Source organism: Microtus pennsylvanicus, chromosome 5 (genome assembly GCF_037038515.1).
Source record: "Microtus pennsylvanicus isolate mMicPen1 chromosome 5, mMicPen1.hap1, whole genome shotgun sequence".
NCBI classification, from domain to species: Eukaryota; Metazoa; Chordata; class Mammalia; order Rodentia; family Cricetidae; genus Microtus; species Microtus pennsylvanicus.
Genome location: NC_134583.1, coordinates 62,039,444 through 62,065,740, shown reverse-complemented (window position 1 = coordinate 62,065,740; position 26,297 = coordinate 62,039,444). Strand labels below are relative to the sequence as shown.

General features: G+C 48.4%; 1 protein-coding gene across 3 annotated transcripts in view; it reads right to left on the bottom strand.

The window, feature by feature from the left end:
• The window catches only part of Eef2k (eukaryotic elongation factor 2 kinase), a 57,941-nt gene extending 32,797 nt beyond the window's left edge, over positions 1-25,144 (bottom strand). Inside the window, exons 1-2 of one of the 3 annotated variants that reach the window (XM_075972076.1) lie at positions 24,874-25,144; positions 10,751-11,066 (exon numbers count right to left, since the gene is read on the bottom strand). In XM_075972076.1, the coding sequence (XP_075828191.1) occupies positions 10,751-10,990 (240 nt within the window). In that variant the 5' untranslated portion in view covers positions 10,991-11,066; positions 24,874-25,144. The other 2 variants (XM_075972078.1, XM_075972077.1) reach the window with 2 other exon arrangements.
• Between the last annotated feature and the right edge of the window lie 1,153 nt (positions 25,145-26,297).

Below are 26,297 nucleotides of genomic sequence, written 5' to 3'. Positions count from 1 at the left end.
ACCCCAAGTCTGACAATGTAGGTTCAATCTCTGGGACCCACACTGAAGAAGGGGAAAACAGATTCCCACAAACTATCCTCTGGCCTCCACATGCGTGTGATGACAGAACACCCAAGCCCACACACATATACACACACAGAGCTTGCCCAAGCCCACACACATATACACACACAGAGCATGCCCAAGCCCACACAGAGCAAAGCTAAAAAGGGAATAGAGAGGGTTGATTCTTCTAAGTCAAAGAATACAAAATAAAATAAATAAACAGAATCTCAAAATATGAACACATTTCCTGGAAGATGCGGGGGTAACACTAGAAAAAATGTAAAGTGTCTTTGAGGCCCTTGGTACAAGTGACAACGGTGTTAGGTTTTTTGTTCTTGTTTTGGTTTGGTTTTTGAGACAGAATCTCGTGTAACCCAGGCTAAGCTCCAACTTGTTATAGTCCAGGATGACCTTAAACTTCTGACCATCTCATCTCTACCTCCCCAAGTGCTGGGATTACAGTGTACACCACCACACTGGGTTAATGCAGGGCTTGAAGCCAGGACTTCACGGGTGCTAGGCAAGTACTCTGCCTCCTGAGTTGCAGCCTTTGTTTTAACATTATTATTATTTCCATGATCACAGCTATTGTAGCCTTTTATGAAGCATCCAGGGACCAAACGAGCCTTCCTTCCATGACCAACTGTTCCATTATAAATGTTTTGTCTCTCTGTTGTTCTGGAGAGTCCAAGAAATTCAATTTTGAGGCAGTCCAGGCTTTCCTTCCTGGAGAAAACAGAGGGTTCATACCAGACTCTGTGAGAAAACGTGAAAAGCAGGAAGCACGGTTGGGAGGAGACCCACAGTGTTGTGTGGCCGCCTCACACCCTGCCACACACACACTCAGCAGCTTTCTATGTGCATCCGTGGATTCCAGCACTCCATGAAATACTGGAGACCATCAAAGCAGCACACAAATCCCAAGAAACTGAAGAAACTACAATATTAAAGCACATCCATGTGACAGGCCACCACAGAGCAGAAAGGTGACTTTTTCTTCTTCCAGTACTGGGGATTGAACCTGGGGCTTCCTGTGTGCTAGGGAAGCATCCTGCCACTGAACTATCTCCCTAGCCTTCTCTCTGTGTCCTTGCTCAAGCCTGCCAATAGGAGTGTCATTCCCGGGACCCGTGTGGTAGAAGGGAAGAAATGAGTCAAGTTATTCTCTGACCTCATACCCGTGCCACAGTGTGTGCTCTCCCCCACAACATATACATACAAATATATATATATATACATACACAAAATATATATAAACAAATATGCATGTTTATATATAAACAATGTTTGAAAAGTAAAATAATTGGATGTGGTAGCAGATGCCTTTAATTCCATCACTCAAAAGGCTGGGAGTTCAAGGATAGCTTGGTTTACATAGCAAGCTCATGGCCAGTCAATGCTACATAGAGAGGTCCTGTCTCAGGATAAAGCAATCAAACCAAAAATCCATAAGAAAATTCTGTTTGCAGGGGCTGGAGAGATGGCTCAGTGGTTAAGAGCATTGCCTGCTCTTCCAAAGGTCCTGAGTTCAATTCCCGGCAACCACATGGTGGCTCACAACCATCTGTAATGAGGTCTGGTGCCCTCTTCTGGCCTGCAGACATACACACAGACAGAATATTGTATGCATAATAAATAAATATTTAAAAAAAAAAAAAGAAAATTCTGTTTGCAGAAGTAGCTACAACTGTAACCTTAGGGCGTTCAAAGCCCTGGTTAGGAAGAAAGGTAAAGATGGGAATAATAAAAATCAAGGCCCACACTGCATTCTACTGGCATCTCATGGCAATTTGGGAGGACAGAGAGATAAGTAGGAGAGGTCCAGGTTCAGAGAACAGGAAAACTTTGGATATGTGGAAAGGAAGCTTTGCCCTGGCTGGCAAAAGGAGTTAAACATGGCCACTATGAGACCTTCTTAGGCCACCCCTCAGAATGGGTCTATGCACACAAAGTGTCTATGGGACAATGAGATGGCTGGGCGGGGGGGGGGGGGGGGCTAAAGGCATTTGCATTCACTTTGACGACCTGAGTTTGACCTTAGGATCCCTCCTTCTACCAATTTCCGCAAGCTGTCCTCCAACTTCTGTATGCATAGTGTGATATACAAACAAAAACTTCTTCAGTCTAAAAAAGGCAAACTCATGGAGACAGAGAGTAGATTAGTGGTCCTGAGGGCTGGGTAGAGCAGAGATGGAGGCGGTGCTTGTGAGGTACAGCTTTCGACAAAGCCAGCTATTGAGATGGATGCATAATTTTATGAATATACTGAAAGACACTGGATGGTACATTTAAATGGGTAAGCTATACGGTATGTGGGTTATATTTTCGTAAAATTGCTAGGAAAAAAATGAAACTAAGAGAAAGCAGGGGAGGAGGAAGCCCTTGTCAATCAACACCCTTGCACACTGCACCAAGACATTGCAGCACATTCCTTGGTAGCGTGAGCCCCTGCAACAGGGTTACAACCTTCTTAAACTCCTCCTGTGGGGCACCTACGTCACCAGACAGCTTCCCTTCCTATGCCAGCAGGACTTTTTTTCAACTGGCCAACAGGCTTTCATCTTGCAGGAGATCAAAGAGTCTTAGGTATCCTTCTTTTTATTATTTTAAGATGCTAGAGACTGAACCCAGGTCCTCAGGCTTGCTAGGAAAACTCTAGCCACTGAGCCACCGATCAAGCCAGATCAAGCCTGCAAATTTTGCTTTCTGATTGCATTCTCAAAGCACAAAACACAGTTAACTGCCTCTGGCTTCCTATGGTCATGGGTCTGAAGCCTGAGGTGCCAGGGTGGAGCCTCATAGGCTCAGGAGGCAGGGACACGTCTCTGTTCAGTGAGTCATCACACCTTGGCTCTCCAGTCTCATTCTGGAGTGACTAGTTTTTTGTGTTTTTAAACCAAGCTGTTAGAACATTAACAGCATGAACAGCACTTACGCAACTGAATATGGGACGTGGGAAGCCAGGTACCCCATACAGCAGGGCAGTTTGTTGGTGCAATCAGCCATACAACAAGATTTTAAATTCCAGGTTCTACCCAAGCCACTCCATTGCTAGTTAAGACATTCTCGGGCAAGTGTATCCCCGCACAGGCAAAGCCGTATGTACAAGGAAACTGTCCTCCAATGAGAGAAATTCAGCTTTTAAAGACAACAAACAAACAAATAAAAGATCGTAAGCACAAGGCCCTGGGCTTGGTCAGAAACAATGAAAAAAAAAAAACCCACAAAATATAGTGAGATCCAAACTGCAGGCATTAACACCACCACTCGGAGACAGGATCTCCAGGGAGGGAACACAGTCCTGTTGCTTCGCAGGAACACGACTTCAATTTACCATCTGGCAAACTGCCCACTGTCTGGGGCTATCGGGATCATTGTGTACACCGTACTGAGTGAGCCACGTTCGGCAGAGCCTGCCCAGACCACAGCCAAGCTACGGAAGCTAGAGTTCATGTCAGCTCCCAAGGGGATAAGGGATGATGGATAAGGGTGGAAACCAGCCTATAACGTCTCCACGAAAACTAAGGGAAGAAAATCAGGGCGTGTGAACATAGCCTGGCCTAAGCAACAGACCTTTCTGGAGGGCATGCTCTGCGCTGAGATGGGGGGGGCACATTTTCATTTGTCTACAGTTCAGATTTGTTTTATCTGTACGTACACTAAGCACAGATTATATATATTATAAAGATTGACTTTTTAAGTTTATATAGTAGGAGCTGCAGAGACAGGCTCAGCGGTTAGGATCACTGGCTGCACTTGCAATGGACCCATGTTTGATTCCCAGCATGTGCATGGTAGCTCAAAACTAGCTCGAAGCAGGGCAGTGGTGGCGCACGCCTTTAATCCCAGCACTCAGGAGGCAGAGGCAGGCAGATCTCTGAGTTCAAGGCCAGCCTGGTCTACAGAGTGAGTCCCAGGACAGCTAGGGCCACACATAGAAACCCTGTCTTGAAAAAAACAACAAAAATAAAAGCTCAAACCACTGTGGGGAGGTATGGCAGAAGAGATTTATCTGGAAGGAGATGGTAGGGGGAGTGGGCATAAATATGACCAAAATTATTGATATGCATGAAATTCTCAAAGAATGAAAAGTTCAAAACCAAATCAACCAAACAAACCAAAAACTATAGAACTGTCCAAGGTATAAGAAAAGAACAGTCAAGCCGGGCGGAGGTGGCGCATGCCTTTAATCCCAGCACTAGGGAGGCAGAGGCAGGCGGATCTCTGAGTTCGAGACCAGCCTGGTCTACAAGAGCTAGTTCCAGGACAGGCTCCAAAACCACAGAGAAACCCTGTCTTGAAAAACCAAAAAAAAAAAAAAAAAAAAAAAAGAAAAGAAAAGAACAGTCAGTCACCCCATCTGATCCTGCCCTAAATCGATCCCTGATAGTGACACTCTTCCTTAGTCAATCCATCTCAAAACCTCTCTCCCTGTCATGGTTTCAACACTTTACTGAGGCCTTTCCTCACATAGGGCAAACTTCCCTTGAGGGGAAGGATGGTAGCTACTGAGACCCTTCTCAGTGATTCTGCCCAATTCCTTGGGAACATGGGTGCTGGCAGAACCAGACATTTCACAATACATACCCAGCACCTGCTGGGGCCTGTTATTTGGAGGAAGGCGAGATGGCCATTTTGGTTCAACAACCCAGGTTACCATGTCAACAGTAAATTATATATACATACACACATACATACACACACACACACACACACACACACACACACACACACATACACACACACATAAAATCAGAGCCTGCTTTCAACGAGGTCCGACGGTGAGCAATGAAGACTTGAACCACCTCATGCCTGGTTCAATATTTTACCAACTGCTTCTTACTTACATGTAATTTAAGGAATGGTGGGGTCATCGACAGCCCCCAGCCTGCAGCGAGGAGCTGGCTCATGGAGTGACATTGAGCAGTGACAGGTACCTGAGGAATCTGCTCAGAGCCCAAAGGAATACAGAGGGAGCCCCCGCAGAGTTTAGACTGGAGGTTTCCTTGAGCAAGGCTTCAATGGGAAGAAGCTTTAGGCAGAGGCATGCGAAGGGAGGCTGCCTATGCCAGGAGCTGCTCCCAGCTCCTCTACCAGGGCTTTGAGCTCAGCCTTGAAGAAGTGAGGAGCTTTAGGCTGTGTGGAGATTTGTATGTGACCTGGTGACACTGCATTTGGGGACTGAGGCCAGAACTCAGCGGCAGAGTGCTTCCTAAGCCAAGCTTGAGGCTCTGTCCTGGGGGAGGGAAGATAATTCACGGGGAGACGCTGGGCTTTCAGATTATCTAAACAATGAACTCCAAAGAATTAAAACTTCCCAGGAATCCCACGCTGGGAAAAGGGAAAGGTTAAATTCCAGGTGCCAGCCGGGGGAGGGGCTGCTTCCCAGGAAGAGAGTTCCAACAGCTCTGACGTCAGATTGGCTTGATGAGACACAGTGGGCCAGTGATGGGAGGGGTGACCCTTGACCTGACCAAGACTGCTGTTATGCCTACCTCTAGCCTTCTGTTTAAACCCAGCCTCATGTGTCAGTGCCCCAGAGGTAGACTTGGGGGGCGCTGGACCTCTAATTTGTTCCTCTGTACTCTGTGGCCACACAGAGTGACTATCTTTCCTTGGTTTTTTGTTATTACTTTTCTAACTGGTGTATCAAGAATGGATTGTGGCTTAGCCTAACCTGTCGAGCTCATGAGACAGTGTGTGGTGCTGGAAATGAAATCCAGGGCCGAGCCATACTAGGAAAGCAGTCTTCCTTTGAGCCATATCCCCAGGCCCTGGAATAGTTAGACTTTTTTTTTTTTAAGTACAATTACCTAGCAACATCACTCATTTAGTGTAGAAATGTTTTTGTTAGAATCACAATGTGCCATTTAAAGAGATCTCTGCATGGGCTTTGGAACTGTTTGCATACTGAGCCCTTCTAGCTGTCTCTGGAGATGAAAGCTGGGAAAAGAGGGAGCTCAGGGTCCTGGAGTATGCTCCAAAGCTGCTTCTCCATGGCAAGCAGGATAAACTGGAACCTGCCCTTCAGGGTCCCCACAGACCCAGAAGAGACTGAGTTATTTCTGGAGTTAGGTGATGGAGAACAAGATAAGCTAGAACTCTAGCCTGGGAAGGAAAAAAAAAAACCAAAACCCCAACATAACCCAGTGTCTGTAATAACTAAAATTATTAATTTTCTAAGACAAATTCTGAAGGCATGGAGGATGGCTTTAATATTAAATCTTGATACAGTAACAGGTATTTTGTTTATAATGCTAAGTCACTGTCTGTAAAGCCCAAATTAAACAAGGATAACAGTGTTTTTACTTTCCCTCCATGTTATTAGACAAAGCCCAGTAACGCTCACCTTCCTCCCTCTCCTTTGCAACTGCACTGCCAGGGTGTGCAGAGCCCCTGAGACAAACGCTCTCCCTTCCTCAGCCAACCCCTAAGGTGATGACTTTCTGAGCAAAACAAACAAAGAACTACATCTGACATCACAAATCTGCTCACCCAGCCGAGTGTGGTGGCGCACGCCTTTAATGCCAGCATCAGGAGGCAGAGGCAGGCGGATCTCTGAGTTAGAGGCCAGCCTGGTGTTCAGAGTGAGTTCAAGGACAGCCAGGGCTACAGAGAAAAACCTGTCTCAAAAAATAAAATAAAATAAAATAAAAAACAAATCCCCTCACCTAAATACGCACATGTAACATGTTATTAAAGTACTTTTTAAAAACTAGACAAATACAGATTTTGAGGCATTCTAGAAAGACAGGGAAACTATGGGACATGGGAAGGGAAAGGAGCCCTCACTCAGGAGTTAGGTTAAAATAAAGCCGCTCAGGTCGGTTGGTAATGGCTCACACCTTTAATCCCAGCACTTGGGAGGCAGAGGAAAGCAGATCTCTTTGAGTGTGAGACCAGCCTGGTCTACAGAGGGAGTTCCAGGGCAATGAGGGCTGTTATACAGAGAAACCCTGTCTCGGAAAAACAAAAAACAAACCAAAACAAAAAAATAAAGCCACTCATCAACTGAGAGCCATGAACCTCCTCCCCAACAATAAACATTTCCTATACAAGTTGCTCACAGGGTTAATTTTCCTTCCATAGATTTTTGTTGTTGTTTGTTTTTCGAGTCAGGATTTCTCTGTGTAGCTTTGGTGTCTGTCCTGGAACTAGCTCTTTTAGACCAGGCTGGCCTCGAACTCACAGAGATCTGCCTGCCTCTGCCTCCCAAGTGCTGGCTGGGATTAAAGGCGTGCGCCACCACCGCCCGGCCTCCATAGATATTTTATGGTAAATAACAATGTCCCAAGCTTAGGCCTGAACGCAGAGAATCTTGGCTAGTGCCTCCATTCCTCCCCAACCATCACCTAAAGATCCCCAAGAAAACTTTGTTTACAATGATGCCCGTCTTCTGTACCCCTGTGAGACACTTCTACATTATCACCTGTAATCCTGCAGGTACCCCTGAGGGAACACCCAGGAACCTCCAATGCTCAGCACCCTTCAAACCTCGCCAAAATCCAACATATGATCACTGTTGTGAAAAATACACAAAACAAGTAAAAAAACAAAACCGGGAGCCAAGCAGCTGATGCCTGCAGCAGGGTGTGCACCCCATCTGTCTGATCTGTTCTAAGAAGCACGCCCACATGCATGCTCTCAATGACTCAGAGACTAAGTGCAGGAACCTAGAGCTGGACCCCCGGCACCCACGTCAAAGATCATGCAGGCATGGCCACCACCTGTAATCTCAGAACTCAGGATCCTCAGGGCCACTGGGCTAGCCAGAAATCAGCAGACTGCATAAAGAGACCCTGCCTCAATAGATAAAGTGGCCAGTGATGGAGGAAGACATCAACTTCTGGTTTCCACACACTACACACACATACAATCACACATATGTGCTGGGCAGTGGTGACACGTGCCTTTAATTCCAGCACACCGGAGGCAGAGACAGGTGGATCTCTGCGAGTTCAAAGCCAGCCTGGTTTATTGAGTGAGTTCCAGGACATCCAGGGCTGTTATGCTGTCTCAAACACCACCACCCCCAATAAATAAATAAATAAATAAATAAACAAACAAACAAACAAACAAAACACATGAGAACATGTAAACAGCACATATATATGCAAAACAACACAAAAAACCATGGTGGGGGCACACCTTTAAACCCAACATGGGAAAGGCACAGGCGGTCTGAGATCTGTGATTTTGAGGCCAGCCTGGTCTCCACAGTAAATTCTAGACCAGCCAGAGCTACATGGTGAGACCCTCTCTAAAGACAAGGAAACAAACCACTCTGCTTCATGAACTGGTTAGTCCTGACATTCCGCTCTGTGTTGAAGCCATGACTCATGAGTTAAGGTCCTTAAGGATCAGGGGATCCCTGAGGCCAAGAGTGACAGTGGAAGTGTAGCTCCCTGGACCCTCAAACACCAACAATATCCAAGGCAGAGAGCAAACGTAGGGGAGGGGGCGTTAATCACTGCAAAGGATTTTTTTTCTGAGTAGGTGGTGGTGCTGGGAATGGACCCTGGACGTGCCCAGCATGCGCTCTACCTCCAGCATGTAAAAGTTCTTTTACAAAAGCCTTTATTTTTCCATCAGTAGTAAACAGCTAAGGCCATATGCTGGGATGTGGCTGTCACATCCCAAAGCTGAGTGGTACTTACTAAACACCTCCAGTGTGCACACAATCTCTGGTGCTGTTCCAAAAACAATGGTTAACAAGAACTCAGCCTGCCCCTCACAGGTGAAGTCACAAAGAGAATGGCACACAACAGTTTGCCTCGCTGTCCTCCGTGGTTACTTATTATCAGAAATGCTAGTAGGCCATATACAAGTGCAACTGAATTAAAACACGTAATTCAGTATCTAAGTTCATACCTGTTTAAATAATACCTCAATAAAAGCATGAGGTTCGATACAAGTTTTTCTGTTCTGTCTTAAAAAATGTATCTTTTAAGATTTTCAAAAATTTCATATATATAGACACATATGTGTATGTGTGTGTGTGTGTGTGTGCACGTGTGCATGTGTGTGTATGCCATGTGTGGATAAGGGTGACCAGGGAAGTCAGAAGACAGCATGACATCCCTTAGAGCTGGAGTTACAGACAGTAATGGTAATGAGCCAGCTGAAGAGGGTGCCAGGACTCAAACCTGAGTTGTTTGCAAGAGCTGTATGCGCTCTCACCGGGTGAGCTACTTTTCCAGCCTGCTTGTCTTTTTAAAGACAGGGTCTCTTATCCCAGGCTGGTAACCTTGAACTTCTGACCATCCTGCTGCCACCGCCACCACATCACAGGTGCTGGGATGTTTCCTGATGCCAGGGATGGCCCCTGGGGCCTGATGTGTGCCAGCAAGCACTCTACCAACAGAGCTGTCTCTCCAGACTTGAAAAAAATAACGAGTGCTTTACTGGAAGCACAGACCAAAACCAAGCCACTGTATTGTTGTATTTGTGAAGCGTGGGGCCAGTGGTCCCCTTATCTGTGGCTTCCCATTCTGTGGTTTCAGTTACGTGTGGCCAATGAGAAAGAGCACGGACGTATCTACATGTACACAGTATGTTATCTTGAGAAGGAGCGAGATCCCACTTCCACAACTTTACAGTTTGTTTGTTCCGGTTTGGTTCTTTGCAGTGCTGGAAAGGGTGCCCAGGGCCTTGTGTATGGGCAGCAAGAACTTACCACTGAGCCACATCTCCCAGCACACAGCTTTTATTGTTACAGTATTAGTGACTGTTAGTCTTTAATGTGTCTAATTTAAGAGTTAAAACTTTATTATACGCACGTGTGTACAAAGGGAAATAGCACACAGAAGATTAGGCACTAGTCATGTCTCACACATCCTGGGCAGCTTAGAACACACTGCTCATGGATAAGAATGGATTCCTGTACATATGTTCTAAGAAAGATCTTAGCCAAGCCTGGTGGCTCTATGAGCTCAGCATTTTGGAGATGGAAGTGGGAGGATAAAGAGTTCAGAGTTGTGAGGCAGTGGTGGTACATGCCTTTAATCCCAACACTTGGGAGGGAGAGGCCAGCAGGATCTCTGTGAGTTCACGGCCAGCCTGATCTACAAAGTGAGTTCCAAGACAGTCAGGACTGTTTCACAGAGGAAAGAAACCCTGCCTCAAAAGACAAAACAAAACAACAACAACAACAAAAGGAGTTCAGAGTTATCCTTGGCAACATAATGAGGCTGATTTTCATGAGACTCTGTCTCAATAAATCATAATGAAGAAAGAGAGGAAGGAAGGAAGGAAGGAAGGAAGGAAGGAAGGAAGGAAGGAAGGAAGGAAGGAAGGAAGGAAGGAAGGAAGGAGAGAAATAATCTTGAGCCAGGCACAGACTGTAATCCCAGAACTCCTAAAGCTGAGGCAGGAAGATCATGATGAGTTCATTATCAGCTTGACTACTTAGTGAGACCCTGTCTCAGCAACAACAGCAAACCATGAACTATAACATAAGATCCTTATACTTCCTAACGCTCTTCCATGTTTTTCACTGTACCCTGCTCCATTCTTTCTTGAATGCTGAGATGCTGTCCCTAAGCTATTAATAAACTCACCAGATTCATGCACACAGGTATAATGTCCATGGAATGAGATGCACTGCCAGGGTTTGAAGACGATTATGACATCAGTTAGAGACCCCAGCTCCCCATCCCTCATAATAGGTGAGCTGGACACAGGCGCAGAACAGGTGGCCACTCACCTTGAAGTGGAAGGAACTGGCCGGTGACCCTATGGAGCTACACTCTGGTTTCACTCGGTTGCTGTAGTTCTGGGCCTTGGAGCTGACATTCTGGTTGGACATGCGGTCATCAGTGATGGGGCAGATGAAGTAGTCCTCATCATCGTCACTGTCTTTGTCAGACTCTCCATTGTGGCCGGCTCGGGAGGACCTGCCACGGTCAACACCTTCCAGGCGGAAGATGAGGTCTTCGTCTGCCATGTTTCAGGGGAGCCTGTGTTACTCGAGGGGTCTGCTGTGCAGCCAGAGTTACTGTGCAGGAGCAGCAAGGACAGTCCTGCGGGGAAAGCAGAGTGGAGGGCATGAGGGTGGTCGGGGTACCTGCATGATGCTGAAGATGGCCACGCCAGCAGAAACCCAGAGCAATCATGTGGTAAGGCTGTTAGCAACAAGCTGGCAATAAGGTGGGAACATTTCAAATGTCCACACCTGCTAGCCCAGTCCCTTCACTTCAGAGAACTCTGAACGCTTGGGAACCAGAAGTGCCTCGCAAAGAGTCACAGCTATCTTCCTTTAAGGACATAAACCATATCGAATCTCTCCTCTTACCCACCCTCCAGCAACTCCCCTCACAGAAGGACTAGAACTCAAATCCTTCTAAGCTACACCAGCTGGGCCCCTGGAACCCCGCCCATCATCCTCAGGCCTTAGCCGCTCTTCCTGGGACACTGGTTTCTTTCCACTCAGTGAGCACATCGAGGGCGTCCCCACCCCAAGGCCTTTGGACTCTTTCCCTGAGCCTGGAACAGCCGTCTGTCTCATTTTTCGTTATGGGGGCTGTAGTCCAAAGGATGACACTTCAGAGAAAACTCCAGATTCCCTGTTGTCTTCTCAGTGATCATCCTGAGTTTAAACCGTCCTCTGTACTTTCTTTTCTTACACTTTTTTTCCTATTGAAAATAGATTTTTTTTTTTTACATAATATATCCTGATTACAGGCTTCCCCTCCCTCTACTCCGCCAGTTCCTTCCCACCTCCCCTCCTACGTGGATTCACTTCCTTTCTGTCTCTCATTAGGAAAGAAAATGTTTCTAAGGGATAATAACAAAATATAACAAGATAAAATACAATATAACAAAACTATTACATAAAAGTTGGACAAGACAAACAGAAGGAAAAGGGCCCAAAAGAAGGCATAAGAATCAGAGACACTCACTCGCACACCCATCAATCCCATAGAATCACTAATATGGAAGCCATAATTGCTGCGGGAGCGCCTTCTGCTCCTTCAGCCAATAGCGGCTGAAATACCAGCCCACTGGGGGGTTCTTTAAAAAAGAGTGGCAAGCCTTGGCTAGCTCTCTTGGTTCCAGCTCTTGCTCCAGCGACTAGACTCCTTTCCTGATGGTTGGTGTTTTGTAAATTTTACCCCTAAAATAAATACCTCTTTAAATCCAAACTGATGGGGGATTGTTTCACGCATTACATAATCTATACACTGAGTACCTGGTGCAGACCCTTGCAGACCATTGCAGGCCCTGGGCATGCTGCCTCACTCTATGAGCTCACGCTGATCCAGAGGGCCTTGTTTTCTTGGTGTCCTCTATCCTCTGGCTCTTACTGCTACTGGTGGGGTTCCCCAAGCCCTGAGGGGAGGGATATGATGGAGACATCCCATTTAGGGCTGAGTGTCCCAAGGTCTCTCACTCTGCATGTCTGGCTGTGGGTCTCTGTATTTATTCCCATCTGCTGCTGGAGGAAGCTTCTCTGATGATGGCTGAGCAGGGCACTGACCCATGAGTATAGCAGAATGTCATTAGGAATCGTCTTTTTTTAAAGAATAGTAGTATTTGGCTTTGCTCTAGGTCCCTGGGCTACCTAGTCTCAGGTTCTTGGTCACCCAAGCAGTGAAGGGTATGGGTTCCACCTCATGGAATAAGTCTTTTACTTATTTTGTGTGTGCATATGTGTACATGTACAGCTATGTGCCCGTCACAGAGCAGGCGCAAAGGCTGACGGACTCCCATCAGCCTTTGCAGCGGATGACTTAACCTGCTGAGCCATCTTGCAGGCCCTTTTCCTTCTGTTAGCCACATGCCCACTGATTGGCCTAGAAGTGCCTGGCACAGACAAGGCATTTGATGTGTTTCCCCTCAGTAAATGAACACCCCTGCAATTGTCCCCTGGAACTCCAATAACTCAATAACAGCAAGAAATTGCTAGTGTCCCCAAATATCCATCAGCGAAGGCCTGTTATATAAATTATAGTATTTCTACGAAATAAGGTACTATGTGATGGCTAGAAGTGGGGAGGTCCAGCACCCAGGGACACACCAACACGGCCAGGGGACAGTGCGGCAAGACTGTAAAGAAGGAAGTCTTATACTTGCAGGGCTGACTTCCAGCCAGATACTAAAATGACTGAATTCATCAAGAATGATCTTCAACACATGGGGCTGGAGAGACCCTGAATCCCTTCCTTACAGTGTATGCAAATGTTCCATGGAAACAGACTAAGGCATAAGAGCCAAACTCAGGAAATACAGGACACCTTCAGAATCTTCATAATAAACAGAGACTTGGGTGCAGGCAGTAGGGGTGGTACTGGGGATGGCGCCCAGGGACTTGCAAATGCTAGGCACGAGCTCCAGCCTAGCCCTCGGGTGTTTCGGTTTTCTTTGACATAAGTTTTATTTTATATAGTGTCCTTTAACTTTCTGTGTACCCGAGCTGGCCTTTAACTCACAATGTCCCTGCTGTCACCATCTCTCAGGTGCCTAGATTATATGTAATTTGTGGCCATACTCAACAGGATTTCTTCAACAAATCCAAAGTACCAGTAACAAAAGAATAAATAGTTAAAATAAAAAGCTTGTGTGTGATGAAGGATACTGTCATATAAGAGGGGAGTTGGAGAGACAGCTCAGTGGGTAAGAGCATTTCTTGCTCCTTCAGAGCACCAGGCACCCACACAGTAGCTCACAAGCATTCATGATTCCAATTCCAGGGGACCTGACACTCTCTTCTGGCCAGACACACATGGGGTATGCATACTCACAGGCAGGCAAAATACTCATAAAAAGTAGCCAGGCAGTGGGGCACATGTCTTTAGTTCCAGCACTTGGGAGGCAGAGGCAGGCGGATCTCTGTGAGTTCGAGGCCAGCCTGGTCTACAGACTGAGTTCTAGGACAGACTCTGAGAGCTAGATAAGCCCGGTCTCAAAACTGAATAAATAAATAAATGAAATCAGAGACAGAGACAGAGACAGAGAGAGAGAGAGAGAGAGAGAGAGAGAGAGAGAGAGAGAGAGAGAGAGAGAGAGAACACAAAGGCCCCCACGTTCTTCTCCGGCCTATGTTGGGTTGTCATGGCAGAGACAAACACAGAAGAGACACACACATACAAATAACAAAAATAAAGAAACAACCTACAGGGCTAAAGAGATGGTTCAGAGGTTAAGAGCACTGACTGTTCTTCCAGAGGTCCTGAGTTCAATTCCCAGCAACCACATGGTGGCTCACAACCATCTGTAATGAGATCTGGTGCCCTCTTCTGGTCTGTAAGCACACATGCAGACAGAACACTGTATACATAATAAATAAATAAACCTAAAAAAAAAAAGAAACAACCTAGAAAATGAGAAAAAAGGTTTTCAAATCATGAACTCATATGATAAGGGACTCAACAAAGAACTCTTACAATCAATAAACACAATAAAAACAGCCAAAGGATTTGGACACTCATTTGGCTAGGGCATGCCTCTGGAAATATCTCTAGAAACTGAGGCAATGAGATCATAGGCTTAAGATTAGCTGGGCCAAGCCGGGCGGTGGTGGTGCACGCTTTTAATCCCAGCACTCGGGAGGTAGAGGCAAGTGGATCTCTTGAGTTCGAGACCAGCCTGGTCTACAAGAGCTAGTTCCAGGACAGGCTCCAAAACCACAGAGAAACCCTGTCTCGAGAAACCAAAAAAAAAAAAAAAAAAAAAGCAACAATCTCTCTTGGAGGACTTGAGTTCTTGGGTGGCTCACAGTTGTCTGTAACTCCAGATTCAGTGATCTGACCTTATCTGGCCTCCACAGTCATATGTATATACATGCACATATACGTATATACACCTACACATATGCAGAGAGAGAGAGAGAAAGCAAAAAGAATTTTAAACGCACACACAAATAGCTGGTGTACACATGAAAAGGTATCATTAGGGAAAAATGCAAGTGAAAGTCATACCCCACTAGGATATAATTTTAAAGCTGGGCCATAATAAAAGTCAGCAAGGACGTCCAGGAACTGGAACCCACAGTTGCTAGTGAAACCGCAAAATGGTGCACCTGCTACAGAAAAGCCGGACAATTCCTTATGGTCCAGCAATTCTGCTCCCAGGATGCAGCTCAAAAGAAATGAAAATATGTCCTTACAGCCACTTGCAAACAAGCTGGGCTTGTGGCTCACGTCTGTAATTCTAGCATTCTGAAGGCTGAGGTGAGAGGATTGCAAGTTCGAGTCCAGCCTGGACTACATAGTGAGTTCCAGACAGACCCACCTAGGCTACACAGGAAGACCCTGTCACATGCACACAGAAGGGGAGAGGGGTTGCCAAGAGACTTAGTGGGTAAAGGTGCTTGCTGCACAAGCCTGGCAATGAGAATTCATCAGAACCCATATGACGGAAAGAGAACTGATTCCTCAAAGAGTCCTCTGACCGCCACAAGCACACCATGGCACGTGTGTCCTCGCATACACACTATGTATGTACGCGCACAATTAAGCAAATGTTTAAAACCTTACACAAATGTTCCTAGTGTCCCTACGTCCGGCGTAGTGTTTAGTTTTGTTTCAGCCATTTCTTTCTTCCGAGGCCTTGACACTTTCTTGGCAGCTACTGAAACAGGACATACATTTACATTCTAACAACTCAGTACAAACTCCTAAAATGGAAATTAGAATCTTAAAACCCTGTACTTAGCCTTCCTTGATAAAATGCATTCAGTGATCTTCTATTTATCTTTTTATTCGATTCCTTAGCATGCTGGCCACACACTGATTTCTCTGCTCCCAGTTTGAAACTTCATGTCAGCTGCCAAGTTTGTTTCTTACCCTCAGAGCAGGAGAGTCACCAGCCTGGGACAGATGCCAGAGCCACCTGATCCTCTTTGGGGCTTGAAGCTCCTAAACCCAGAGCCTGCTGTGTCCCCAGTCAGCCTTACAGACTGGGACAGTGTGGTGCCCATAAAGCCAACAGACTCAACCAGGTCAGTGGCCCTGGGAGCTAGGATGGTGCCACACCCACAGCGTCAGCTGTGACACCAAGAAGTGTGGCTTGGAGCTGAGATGCGGAACGTGGGCACTGGCACAGATCAGGGCTCTGTGGTCATACTCAGCTCCCAGCCCCTACCTGCCCACCCCTCCCCCACTGCTTGACAGCGGCAGCGCTGTGAGGGGAAGTGGTCCGTCTGCCTCCACAGCTAGCTCACAGAAGCCTTGAGACAGAACCACAGATAAACACCCTCCTGACCCCGGGGACCAGGAACCGCTGCTGACAGCAGCTGTGACTGCCTGGCACTATGCCTTATACCCAGCAGGCGCTTGGTACGCATCCAGAACCGAGAGAACCTGGTGTTGCTGAGTTTCAATGTGTTACGAATCTGCTCTTAAAGGAAGCTGAGACAGCACCTGTCAACTGTCAAAGCTGTTTGCTCCTACAGAGCTAAGCACATAGTCTCTCAGACAAGGGCTGCATTTTCCAGACTACTTTACAGCCAGGCAAGACCATGAGCTGTGAGACTTCTCCTGGGGAGACACGAACAACTGTCCTTTCTCTCCTAACAGGGCGGTGATGACAGACAAAAGAAATGTCCCTCCAAGCGGACCAAAGGGGTTACTCACTACCAGGAACAGGGGTGACTCAGAGGCAGCTCATCGTCTACAGCCTGCCCCAGCACGGTGAGAACTCAGAAAGCTGCAACCTGGAGCTCCGTGCCTACCTTGTGGGCAGCTCTCCTGGCTGCAGAGTGTCTGTTCCCCAGCAACTGCTCGCTGTCTATACATCTGCAGGAGGAGCCCGATTAGTCTTTCTGAGCTTCTCCCTCCAGAGGGGAAGTTTCCGTTCTGTGGAAATGTTTTCACAACACCATACACCCAGGCTGAGCTTACTGACTCAGAAGCAGAAGGCCGTATACAACTTTAGGGAAGGGTTGGTTGCTGTTTTTAACATTTATTTGATTTGCTTAGCTGGGGTTGGGGGCACGCTACAAAGTTCATGGGGAAGTCAGAGACTAGCGGGAGTCTCCTTTACCACGCGGGTTCCAGGGACCAAACACAGGCCATTAGGCTTGGCTGCAGGCCCTCTACATTATGAGCCTTCTCCTTGGCCCCTTAGGGAAAGATGTTTAAAGGCTAGAATTCTGGCTAGAATGCAGGTGTGGTTGCTTGAGTTTAGGCAGCTCTGTTAGGCCATGAGGTACAAGCCACACCCCAAGGTTGACAGACACAACACACAGGTCTCATATCGTGGGACAGCATCCTAGTCATGGGCTCGTGCACACCGTACTTTGATATCAGAACCTGTAAGATCATAATCTATTGCACTCGCTGTTCCTTTTCCCCTTACAAGCTGCTAATTGTATTGGTTCCAACCACACTTCCATATGCCTAGATGCCTGGCTGGGGACACTTGAGGAAAACTAGCCACAGTGCAAAGTTGGAACTTGGTGGCTTCATCTCCCCTCGGCACATGAAGACAGGCACCTGGGGCAAGTCAGATTTCTCCAGATATTAAGAAACTCCAGCAGGCCTGACCTCAGCTTCCAACTCCAGTTCTGGCCCCCAGTCCCATAGCAAACTCAATCTATTATGGGCTTCCAAATCCAAGGAAGGAGAAAGACCCTAGTTCACACGACATGAGAATTTTCTAGAAGCTGCTCACTTAGGTACTCACAACATCCCCTCCCAGCCTGACACACCTGGGGAGAAGTGTCTGCAGAGAAGTAGCTGGCTCAGATTTTGTTCCTGCCTCTCTTACCGCCATCAACCTGGGGTGCAGAATCGTAACCGTCGGTCAGCACACTAGTACAGGCCAAGACGCAGGGACGACAATCATCTTCATCTGTGTAAATTGGGAGGCTGAGCCTTAAGTCCCAGCCAGATGGGGACCTGGATGTCTGGGAAGCAGCAAAACCAGGCTTCCTCAGGGGTCTACAGCAAACAGCCGTGGACGTAAGAGACTATGCTTGGAATGCCCAAAGCAAGGCCTACAGGTCAAGGGGCAAACCACAGTGGCAGCTGGATCTCCTTGGGGCTCACCCTCAGTGCTTGGGGTTGCCGTTCTGGGGCAGCACCCCAGAGCCACTGCTACTACTGTCCTGGTCTGACTACTGCCCATGTAGGATATGTCTAGGAACCTTTGCCCACAGCCCAGGGTATGCAGACAACTATAAACACCTGCTCTCAAGATGTACTCGCTTCTACCCAGGAACACGTGGTTAGAGGAGCTGGGATCAAAGCTTTTCCAGCATACCTGCACTTGCTTCTGGATTCTATGATTGATCGTCATTGGTTAGCATCATTATGGCTCAATCACAGTGATTGTTTCAAAGGTCATGTGACTCGTTAACTGTCTATAACTCCAGTTCCAGGGGATCTGACACCCTCTTCTGACCTCCAAGGGCACGAGACACATACATGTATGCATGAACAAAGTACTAATAAACAATAACAAATCCCTAAACATACAAGGCAGAGCTGGGGATATAGTATCCACCTACTGTGTATAATGTGGGCCTGACACCAGTGGCAAAGGGGAGTGCTGGGCTGTAGCTCAGTGACAGAACCCTCGCCTAGTTAGTATATGCAAGGCCTGGGCTCCATCCCAACACTAGAAAAAAGGAAAGCACATGGTTAAAAAATACACCCCCTTTCCTGTCAGGGCCACTTGTAATGCCACAGGTCATCACGTATTTCTCAACTCTTGTGAACAACCTTTGCAACTGTGCTTAGAGCGAAGCTTCCCACACTCAGATGTTGCTACAATGTTTCCCACTATCCCAGGGGCCCTCTTGCTGGGTACCACCTAAGTTACAATCACATACTTTCCGGTCCTTGTTGTTTCCTATTAAATCTATTTCTCGAACTCTGTATCACCCTGCCTGACCGGGTTCTCAGTGCTGGGCTTGGGGCTGTACTATCACACCCGACTTCTACGTCCTAAGATCTTTCAGCGTGGGTTTCTTGGTATGATCATCAGGGCTTACCCCCGCTCCACCCCCACTGGTGGCTCTGCCTGATCCATCAGGTACCAGGCAGGAACTTTCTGCCCAGCAGAATTGTCAGCACCTTCCTCAGAGTCTAGCGTGAGTTCCTGCCACCAAGAGACAGCGGGATAATGGGACTTTGCTGTTGCAGATGGGTAAGATGCAAAGAAAAAAATCCTGAGAGGATTTTTCTAGAAACAAGACAAACCAGACATTTGAAGGGCTGGCTGCATGCCAGGTGCTCCACTCAGCATGTTTGCATGTGTGTGACGATGACAGGAGCCACTGTCACCCCTTTCCCACCCTGCTCTGCTTCCCTCTAGGAAGTGAATAAATTTCACAGAGAAAATGAGGATCAGAAGAATTTAGTAACTAGCCCAAGGTTGTTCAGCTGGCCATGGCAAAATTAGGACTTGAACTTAGATCTGTTTGTCTCAAAGGTCTCGTCAGGTCACCTTATAGTCTTTTTTGATTTTTTCGTGACTTGGTTTTCCTTCTTGGGGTTTCACCCATGTCACCAGGCCACTGACTTCCCGGGTGGTAACACCTCAGTGTCCCATACGCCAGCCGGAGATGGCTGCCTTTTTCTGTAGTTCATTCCTGCGACCTGCACAGATGGTTTGTGCCAGGCTTGGCACTCTCTCTGGGCGGTAGTTGGAAGAGTGAGACACCATTCCTGTTGTGTGAACATTCACACAGTCTGGCCAGAGTAAACACAGAGCATGTCCTGAGAAGTGAGGCTCACTGTAGCCCTGGTGTGACCAGCCAGGAGTACACCAAGTCCTGGGGACACCGAGCCAGTGCAAAGAAGATGATTAAACACTAAAACCCAAACCCAAAGCCCCCTTGTGCATGTTGTTCATTGAAGCTATAAGGACAATCTTTCTCTGCTTTGTACTCTAAAATGTCATTTGCTGAGTTTTAAACAAAGAAACTCTTGCACAAGGACAAATCTGTGTGAGCAGGGTCCAGGCTGCAGCGCTTGTATTTCAGCAGAACGAATGTTAACTTAGCCCTTGGCTTTCCAAACAGGCTGCTGTGCCTGCCAGCCAGGAAGCTGATGCCTGTGCCCCTGTGTTTTTTACATATATATATTGAGTCTCCTGCTCTATCATACACCACCTTATTCCTTTGAGATGGGGTCTCTCAATGAGGCTGGAACAGGGCCAGCTGCCAGCAAGTCCCAGGAATACTCCTGTCATGCCTGGCTACATCCCAGGGTAGGTGCTGGGACCTGAACTCAGTCCTCATGCTTACACAGCACGCTCTCTTCCCCAGGAAGTACGGGCTTCTCTGCCCCTGTGCTACTGACAATGAGCTAGTACAATTCTTACTCACAGGGGCAACACGTCATGTGGGAAGTCAAACGTTTAGCAGCATCAGTGGTCTCCACCTACTAAATGTCAATTGCATTTGAATCAGAACAACTGAAACTCCAGATGTTGCCATGAGCCAGGATGGAGTGGAACAGCCCCAGGCTGGAGCCTGTTCCAGTCACGTGGCAACTGGTAGCTGCTGCTGCAAAGGACCCAAGCTCCTGTCTCATAGCTGGGGGGCAGGGTCCTAAGGGCTCCACAACCAACAGCCTGGCATCAAGGGTCTATGCCTGCTTCCTTTCTTTCTTGTCTTCCCAGACTTCTTTCCTCTCCTCCCTTTTCCTCCTCATCCTTCTATTCTTCTTCCTCACTCCTTCCTTCCCAGTGGTGAGAATGGAGTTCTAACCCTGAGCTAACACCTAACCCTAAATATTTCTGCTTCCTTGTTCATGTCTCCTTCCTTCCTCTCTCTCTCTTCCTTCCTTTCTTTATCTATCTATCATTTTTGTTGTTGCTGTTGTTTTTGAGACAGGGTCTCTCTGTGTAGTTCTGGTTTTCCTGGAACTTGCTCTATAGACCAGACTGGCCTCAAACTTGGGGGTCCACCTGCCTCTGCCTCCAAAGTGCTGAGACTAAAGGTGTGTGTGACCATGCCTGGCTTCTACCTCTTCTTTATGAGGACCCTGCAGTATAATAAAGAAGACTCAGGACAATGTCCCCACTACTCGTCTCTCAGGAGGCCCTCTTGCTGTATAAGGCCACACATACTCAGCTTCCCAGGGTGAGGATATGGACACTTTTAGAGGGGTTGTTATTGTTGGGCTCCTGGGTGTAATGGGACCTGGGAAGAAGTGCAGGGTGGGGGTGACGAGGAGAGTGGGGGTGGTCAGAATGGAACAGCAGCTGGTATTTCCCAGCACCAATCCTATGCTAGGCATGGTGGGGCTGGGGGCTGGTCACCCCTACTGTTTGTTATCTGCTGATTTTCAGGAAAGGAGGCCCTCTGGGGGAGATGAGAGTGGTGAGCCCGATCCTGAAGGGGACAGACAGCTCTGGGCCCTGTGGGCAAGGCACTCCAAGCAGCCGAACCTATGGAGGTGTGAGATCAGGGAGAAGGCAAACTCCTGTGGAAGCTAACTGATCTGGGCCTGGAAAGTGGGAGACAAGCAATCTGATGGAGGAAGCCAGTCTGGACATCTTGGCAATCCGATGGAGGAAACCAGTGTGGACATCTTGGCAATCCGATGGAGGAAGCCAGTGTGGACATCTTGGCAATCCGATGGAGGAAGCCAGTGTGGACATCTTGGCAATCCGATGGAGGAAGCCAGTCTGGACATCTTGGCAATCCGATGGAGGAAGCCAGTGTGGACGTCTTGGCAATCCGATGGAGGAAGCCAGTGTGGACGTCCTGGTCCTTTTACTCTGACATAAAGCACTGTTGCTCTTAATAGTTAACAGTTCGTCTGCGAGTCCTTAGTGCATGCCAAGGCTCTGGATATTAACGAGACCCTCATTTGATGCTTCACTTCTGGTTCCTGATCCTACCCCCTTCCCCTACTCAGAAATAGAACAATGCAGAAATGTGTCTGAGTCACGGCAGGTACAACAGAGTAAAGGTGCCACAGGGGTCCAGGCACAGGCCATCATAGCCTCCTCCATTAAGTCTCTTGTTTAGGACAAGGTCCACTCCTACAGGCAGAACTCCGCTGCCAAGCCCTGGCCAAGGCATACACAGCGCAGCCTATCTTGGGCTTCCAATTATGGCTCTGCCTGTGGTTTGTTTTTCTTTTGAGACAGGGTCCTTTGTAGTGAGACTGGCCTACAGTCCCCTATGAAGGAGATTGACTTTGAACTTCTGATTCTTCTGCCTCTGTCTCCTGGATTCTGGGATTAATGCACCATCATACTTGGTTTTATCAGGGCTAAGGACTTTGTGTCTGTTTGGCAAGCACTCTACCAACTGGGCTACCTCCCTAGGCCTGTATTTTGTTTTGTTTTTGTTTTTTTTTTTCTGTTCCAAAGAAACTGAGAAATGAGCCCAGTGCTCAAGACATCATGGACAAACTGGGTGCTGCCTAGCGCAGCCTTGATTGGCCCGTCCAGTGACCGTGTCTCCCAGCATCTGCTGCACCTTGGTGAGACCACATGATAGCATTCGGGCCAATGAAAGGTAGCCTAAATAACTTTGCACCGGGTCCAGGCCCACTCAGCTGCTCACTCACTTCTGTGCCATTACAGAGCGTCTGCTGTATACCTTCTCTGAGCTTCAGGGAGGACACCGGTTCCCTCCCCACACAGAATTCTAGCACACTAGAATTGCACAATTGCACAGCACACTTGATTTCCATCAGGCAACTGTCCCAAGCTCTTCTCCTTATGCAATCCTTCACCAACTTGACTCCTGGCCAAGCGATACACTATTCTATCAGATCTAAGAATATAGCCCCTCCTCAGCGCTGCCTCCGACTCCCAGGTGGCAGGTGAGAAAGCTGAGAGACAGAGAGATTTAGCCTATAATCACACAGCCAGAAAGCCGGGAAGCTGGGTTTAAAACCAATGCTGGCCAGATTCAGGGACTTTTGATGTACTCTTCATTTCCTCAACCAGCAGCAGCGGCTAGCAGCCACCCCTGGGAAAAAAAACGCAAACTGGGACCCTCACTCCAGACCTGCTAAATGAAACTCCAGTGTGGTCCAGCAATCAGAGGCAGGCGAGCCCTGCAGAGGGCCAATGATGTGCCCAGTGGTTAGATTCACAGCCTACATTCACCTCCGATTCTCCAGCCTGTGAAATGCTTCTCTGCGTTTTACTACCGTACTGTGTTAGTGACTCACCCTTCCCTTCCTCTGGAGCCTCGTAGTCTGGACCTATAGGTCCTGGCTGCAAGAGTTTAATCAAATACTCTTTAATTCATGTATATATGTATGTGGTGTGTGTGTGCATGCATGCATGCGTGTGTGTGTATACAGGTGACTGTGGAAGCCAAAGGAGAGCACTGGATCCCCTGGAGATGGTGCCACAGGCATGGGTGAGCCACCAGATGTGTGGTGAAGGCGACCTAGTCCTCATGGTCCAGCAGCTCCTCCCCCCCCCTAATTTCAGGGGCAAGTGCTCTCAACCTGAGCCAGCCGTGCTCCCCTCCCCCACACAGGTCCTCTCCAACTCCAACAAGCTTTAGGGCTCAAACCCAAGGTCATCCCAGGTGTAGAGCCTATGGTAACCCGGGATCCTCCTGGGTTCAACTGATTCCTGCAGCTGCCTAGACAGGAGGCCTCATCTGCACCTGAAGCCTTCCTTCTTTATCAATCTGTCCAGCTGTTACTACTTGGTTTCTCTGCCCGGATCCTGAAGTTTTACTCCTTCACAACAGGAATTAGAGCAGAAATGGAGCCTGAGCCTCGATCCTACTGCGCACCCCCAAGTTCCTCCATGCAGTTCCCAAGTGGGAATTAACAGCCGCCAGCCCGGTGAAGTCAAGACCTTCTGGTTCTTAGTCTGACCAGGGCAAGATAAGAGGCTGAAAAATATCCTGTGTGTGGACGGCGTGGCAGGGCCATTGAGGAAAGGCACAGGCAAGGCGCTCAGACTCTAAGAACTGAGTGGGGCCTCATTCTTTGGAACAAAGACCCCCAGGATAAATGGGAGCGTCCCGTCTTCCCCCCCTCCCCCAACAACTACCGCTTGCCTTCCTCTCTGAGTATCTCTTGGCCCTGCAGAGAAAGAAGATCAGTGTTTAAAGTTGAGCTTTGAAGACAGCCTGGGCCCTCTCCTTTCTCCACATAGCTCAAACGCCACCTCCTCGGGAAGTCTTCCCAAAACTTCATTTTTAATCCCCTACACGCACAGTCCTTGTCTACCCATTCTACTTTCCCCACCTAGCCTTTGGAGGTCTAGAGACCTCTCCGGACCTCGGTTTTCTCCTCCGAAAAATAAGCTTTCTTAGTTCTGTGGCCCCAAGACAGGGAGTGCCCCATCACGGAGGAACCATAAATACGTCCCCAGGGAACAGCATCCCCAAGTCAGATCTCACTCCTCCGCAACACACGCGATCGGTCACACTCAGGGCGCAACTAGGCAGGTTTCCCCCAACCTCCCTGGCTAACACTAGCTAATCTTGGCGGGGCTTACCCGGGAGGTCCCCGCCCCCGCGCCACCAACTGCATATTAACGTTCAGCCCCTTGGCACACATGTCTCCAACGCCTGCCAACACCCCAACTCCTCCAACCAGCAAGGACATACACTGCACAAACCTGGACGTTCTGGGAATTGAGAACTGCACAGGCCTCCAGTGTAGGGAAACGGGTGAGCGGAATGCCGCTTGGGTGCTGCCGGGGACAGGTAGGCTCCCCGGGACATAGAGGAGACCAGGGTTGAGGCCCGCATGCACTGCCTGGTGCAGCCAGAACGGAGCCCGTCACTTGCCAGTCTTTCACCCCTTACTTTACAGGCGCAAACACTGTGCCCCAAAGGAGCTTGGCAACCAGAGAAGCTCCCCAATCGCCTTTCGGGGCGCCGCTACAGAGGGGCGCCCAGGCCCGGCTCCCCATCCAGCCCCGCACCACAGCGTCACCTACCTCCCACAGGGGGACAGGCGCGGCAGCCGCTGCCCACTGTCTCAAGGATCCCGAGTAGAGGCTCGCGGCCGGGCGCTCCAGAGTGCAGGGCTGTGGATGATCCCGGGGCACGAGCGCAGGCAACTGAGAGCCACGCTCCGGGAGTCGCAGTGGGACGCGTGGAGACGTCCGAGCTCAGGAGCGGAGCGCGAGCTGGAGCTAGGGATGGGGCTGCAGCTGGAAGTGGGGCTGGAGCCGGAGCGAGGACCCGAGTAGGGGCGGGGTGACGCACGGGCCGCACGCCAGGGCTCACGTGACCGCCTCGGGGTGGCCACCACCTCCCTTTAGCTGCTGCTAGTCTCCTGGCTTCCCGCCTGTTAAACGCTTCCCGAGAGTCTGGGTCTAAAGCCGGTTACTCAGCTGTGTGAGTCTCTTTTTGTCTTTCAGGCCCAGGACAGGGCTCGGTGGCAGAGCGTGCCGAGCATAACTTAAAATACTTTTATCAAATAATCTTTAGGTTTTCTTCTGCTTTGAAGAAACTTCAGACACTTCACAAGGCTGGGGGGGGGGTGTGAAGAAGGGGGAGAAACAAAAATTTTGTTGAAAAATGCCACGATGAATCCAAATGTGTGGTAGGTAACTCGGGATCCTTGCGACCGTGGACAGCGGTTGTTTTGTCTCTGTGTGTGCCTAAGAATTTCTGATCCTCCGGAACTGGAGTTACAAGACAGCTGTGAGCTGCAGTGTGGATGCTGGGAATCAAATCCAGGTCCTCTGGAAGCTCAGCCAATACTCTTAACTGCTGAGCCATCTCTCCACCCACCCCACATAGACTTATTTTGTTGTTATTTGAGACACCCTGGCCTCTATCTCCCAGTAAACTTCCTACCTCTGTGTGCCAAGCTGCCGTCTGGATAAACTTTCTGTCTTTGTTAATCACCTAGTGTGTGCTGTTTAGATTTGTCTATTCAACACAAACATGCTTCTTCTGAAAGAGGAGCCCGCAACGGAGAAAATACCTGCACCGGATGGCCTGTAGATCATTTTCTTAATTAAATGATTGATTTGGAAGGGCCCGGTTCCTTTTGGGCAGTGTTACCCCTAGGCAGGTGGTCTGGTGCTTTAAGAAAGCAGGCTGAGAAGCCTGGCAGAGAGAGCACTGGGCTACATTACTCTGTGGCTTCAGCTTCAGTTCCTGCCTCCAGGTTCCTGCCCTGAATTCCCTTCATGATGGACTGATGCTGTAAGCTGAAATAAACCCTTTCCTCCCCAGGTTGCTTTTGGTCATAGTATTTTATTACAGCTGCAGAAATCCACCTAGGGCAGCCTGAGGTATTGCGGTACTGGTAACGGAAAGGGACCTGAAACACAGGTAGAAGTACCCCCTTAGAATTCTCATCACAACCTTATCGGACTCCACTTTGTACATAGAACACTGAGGCTAC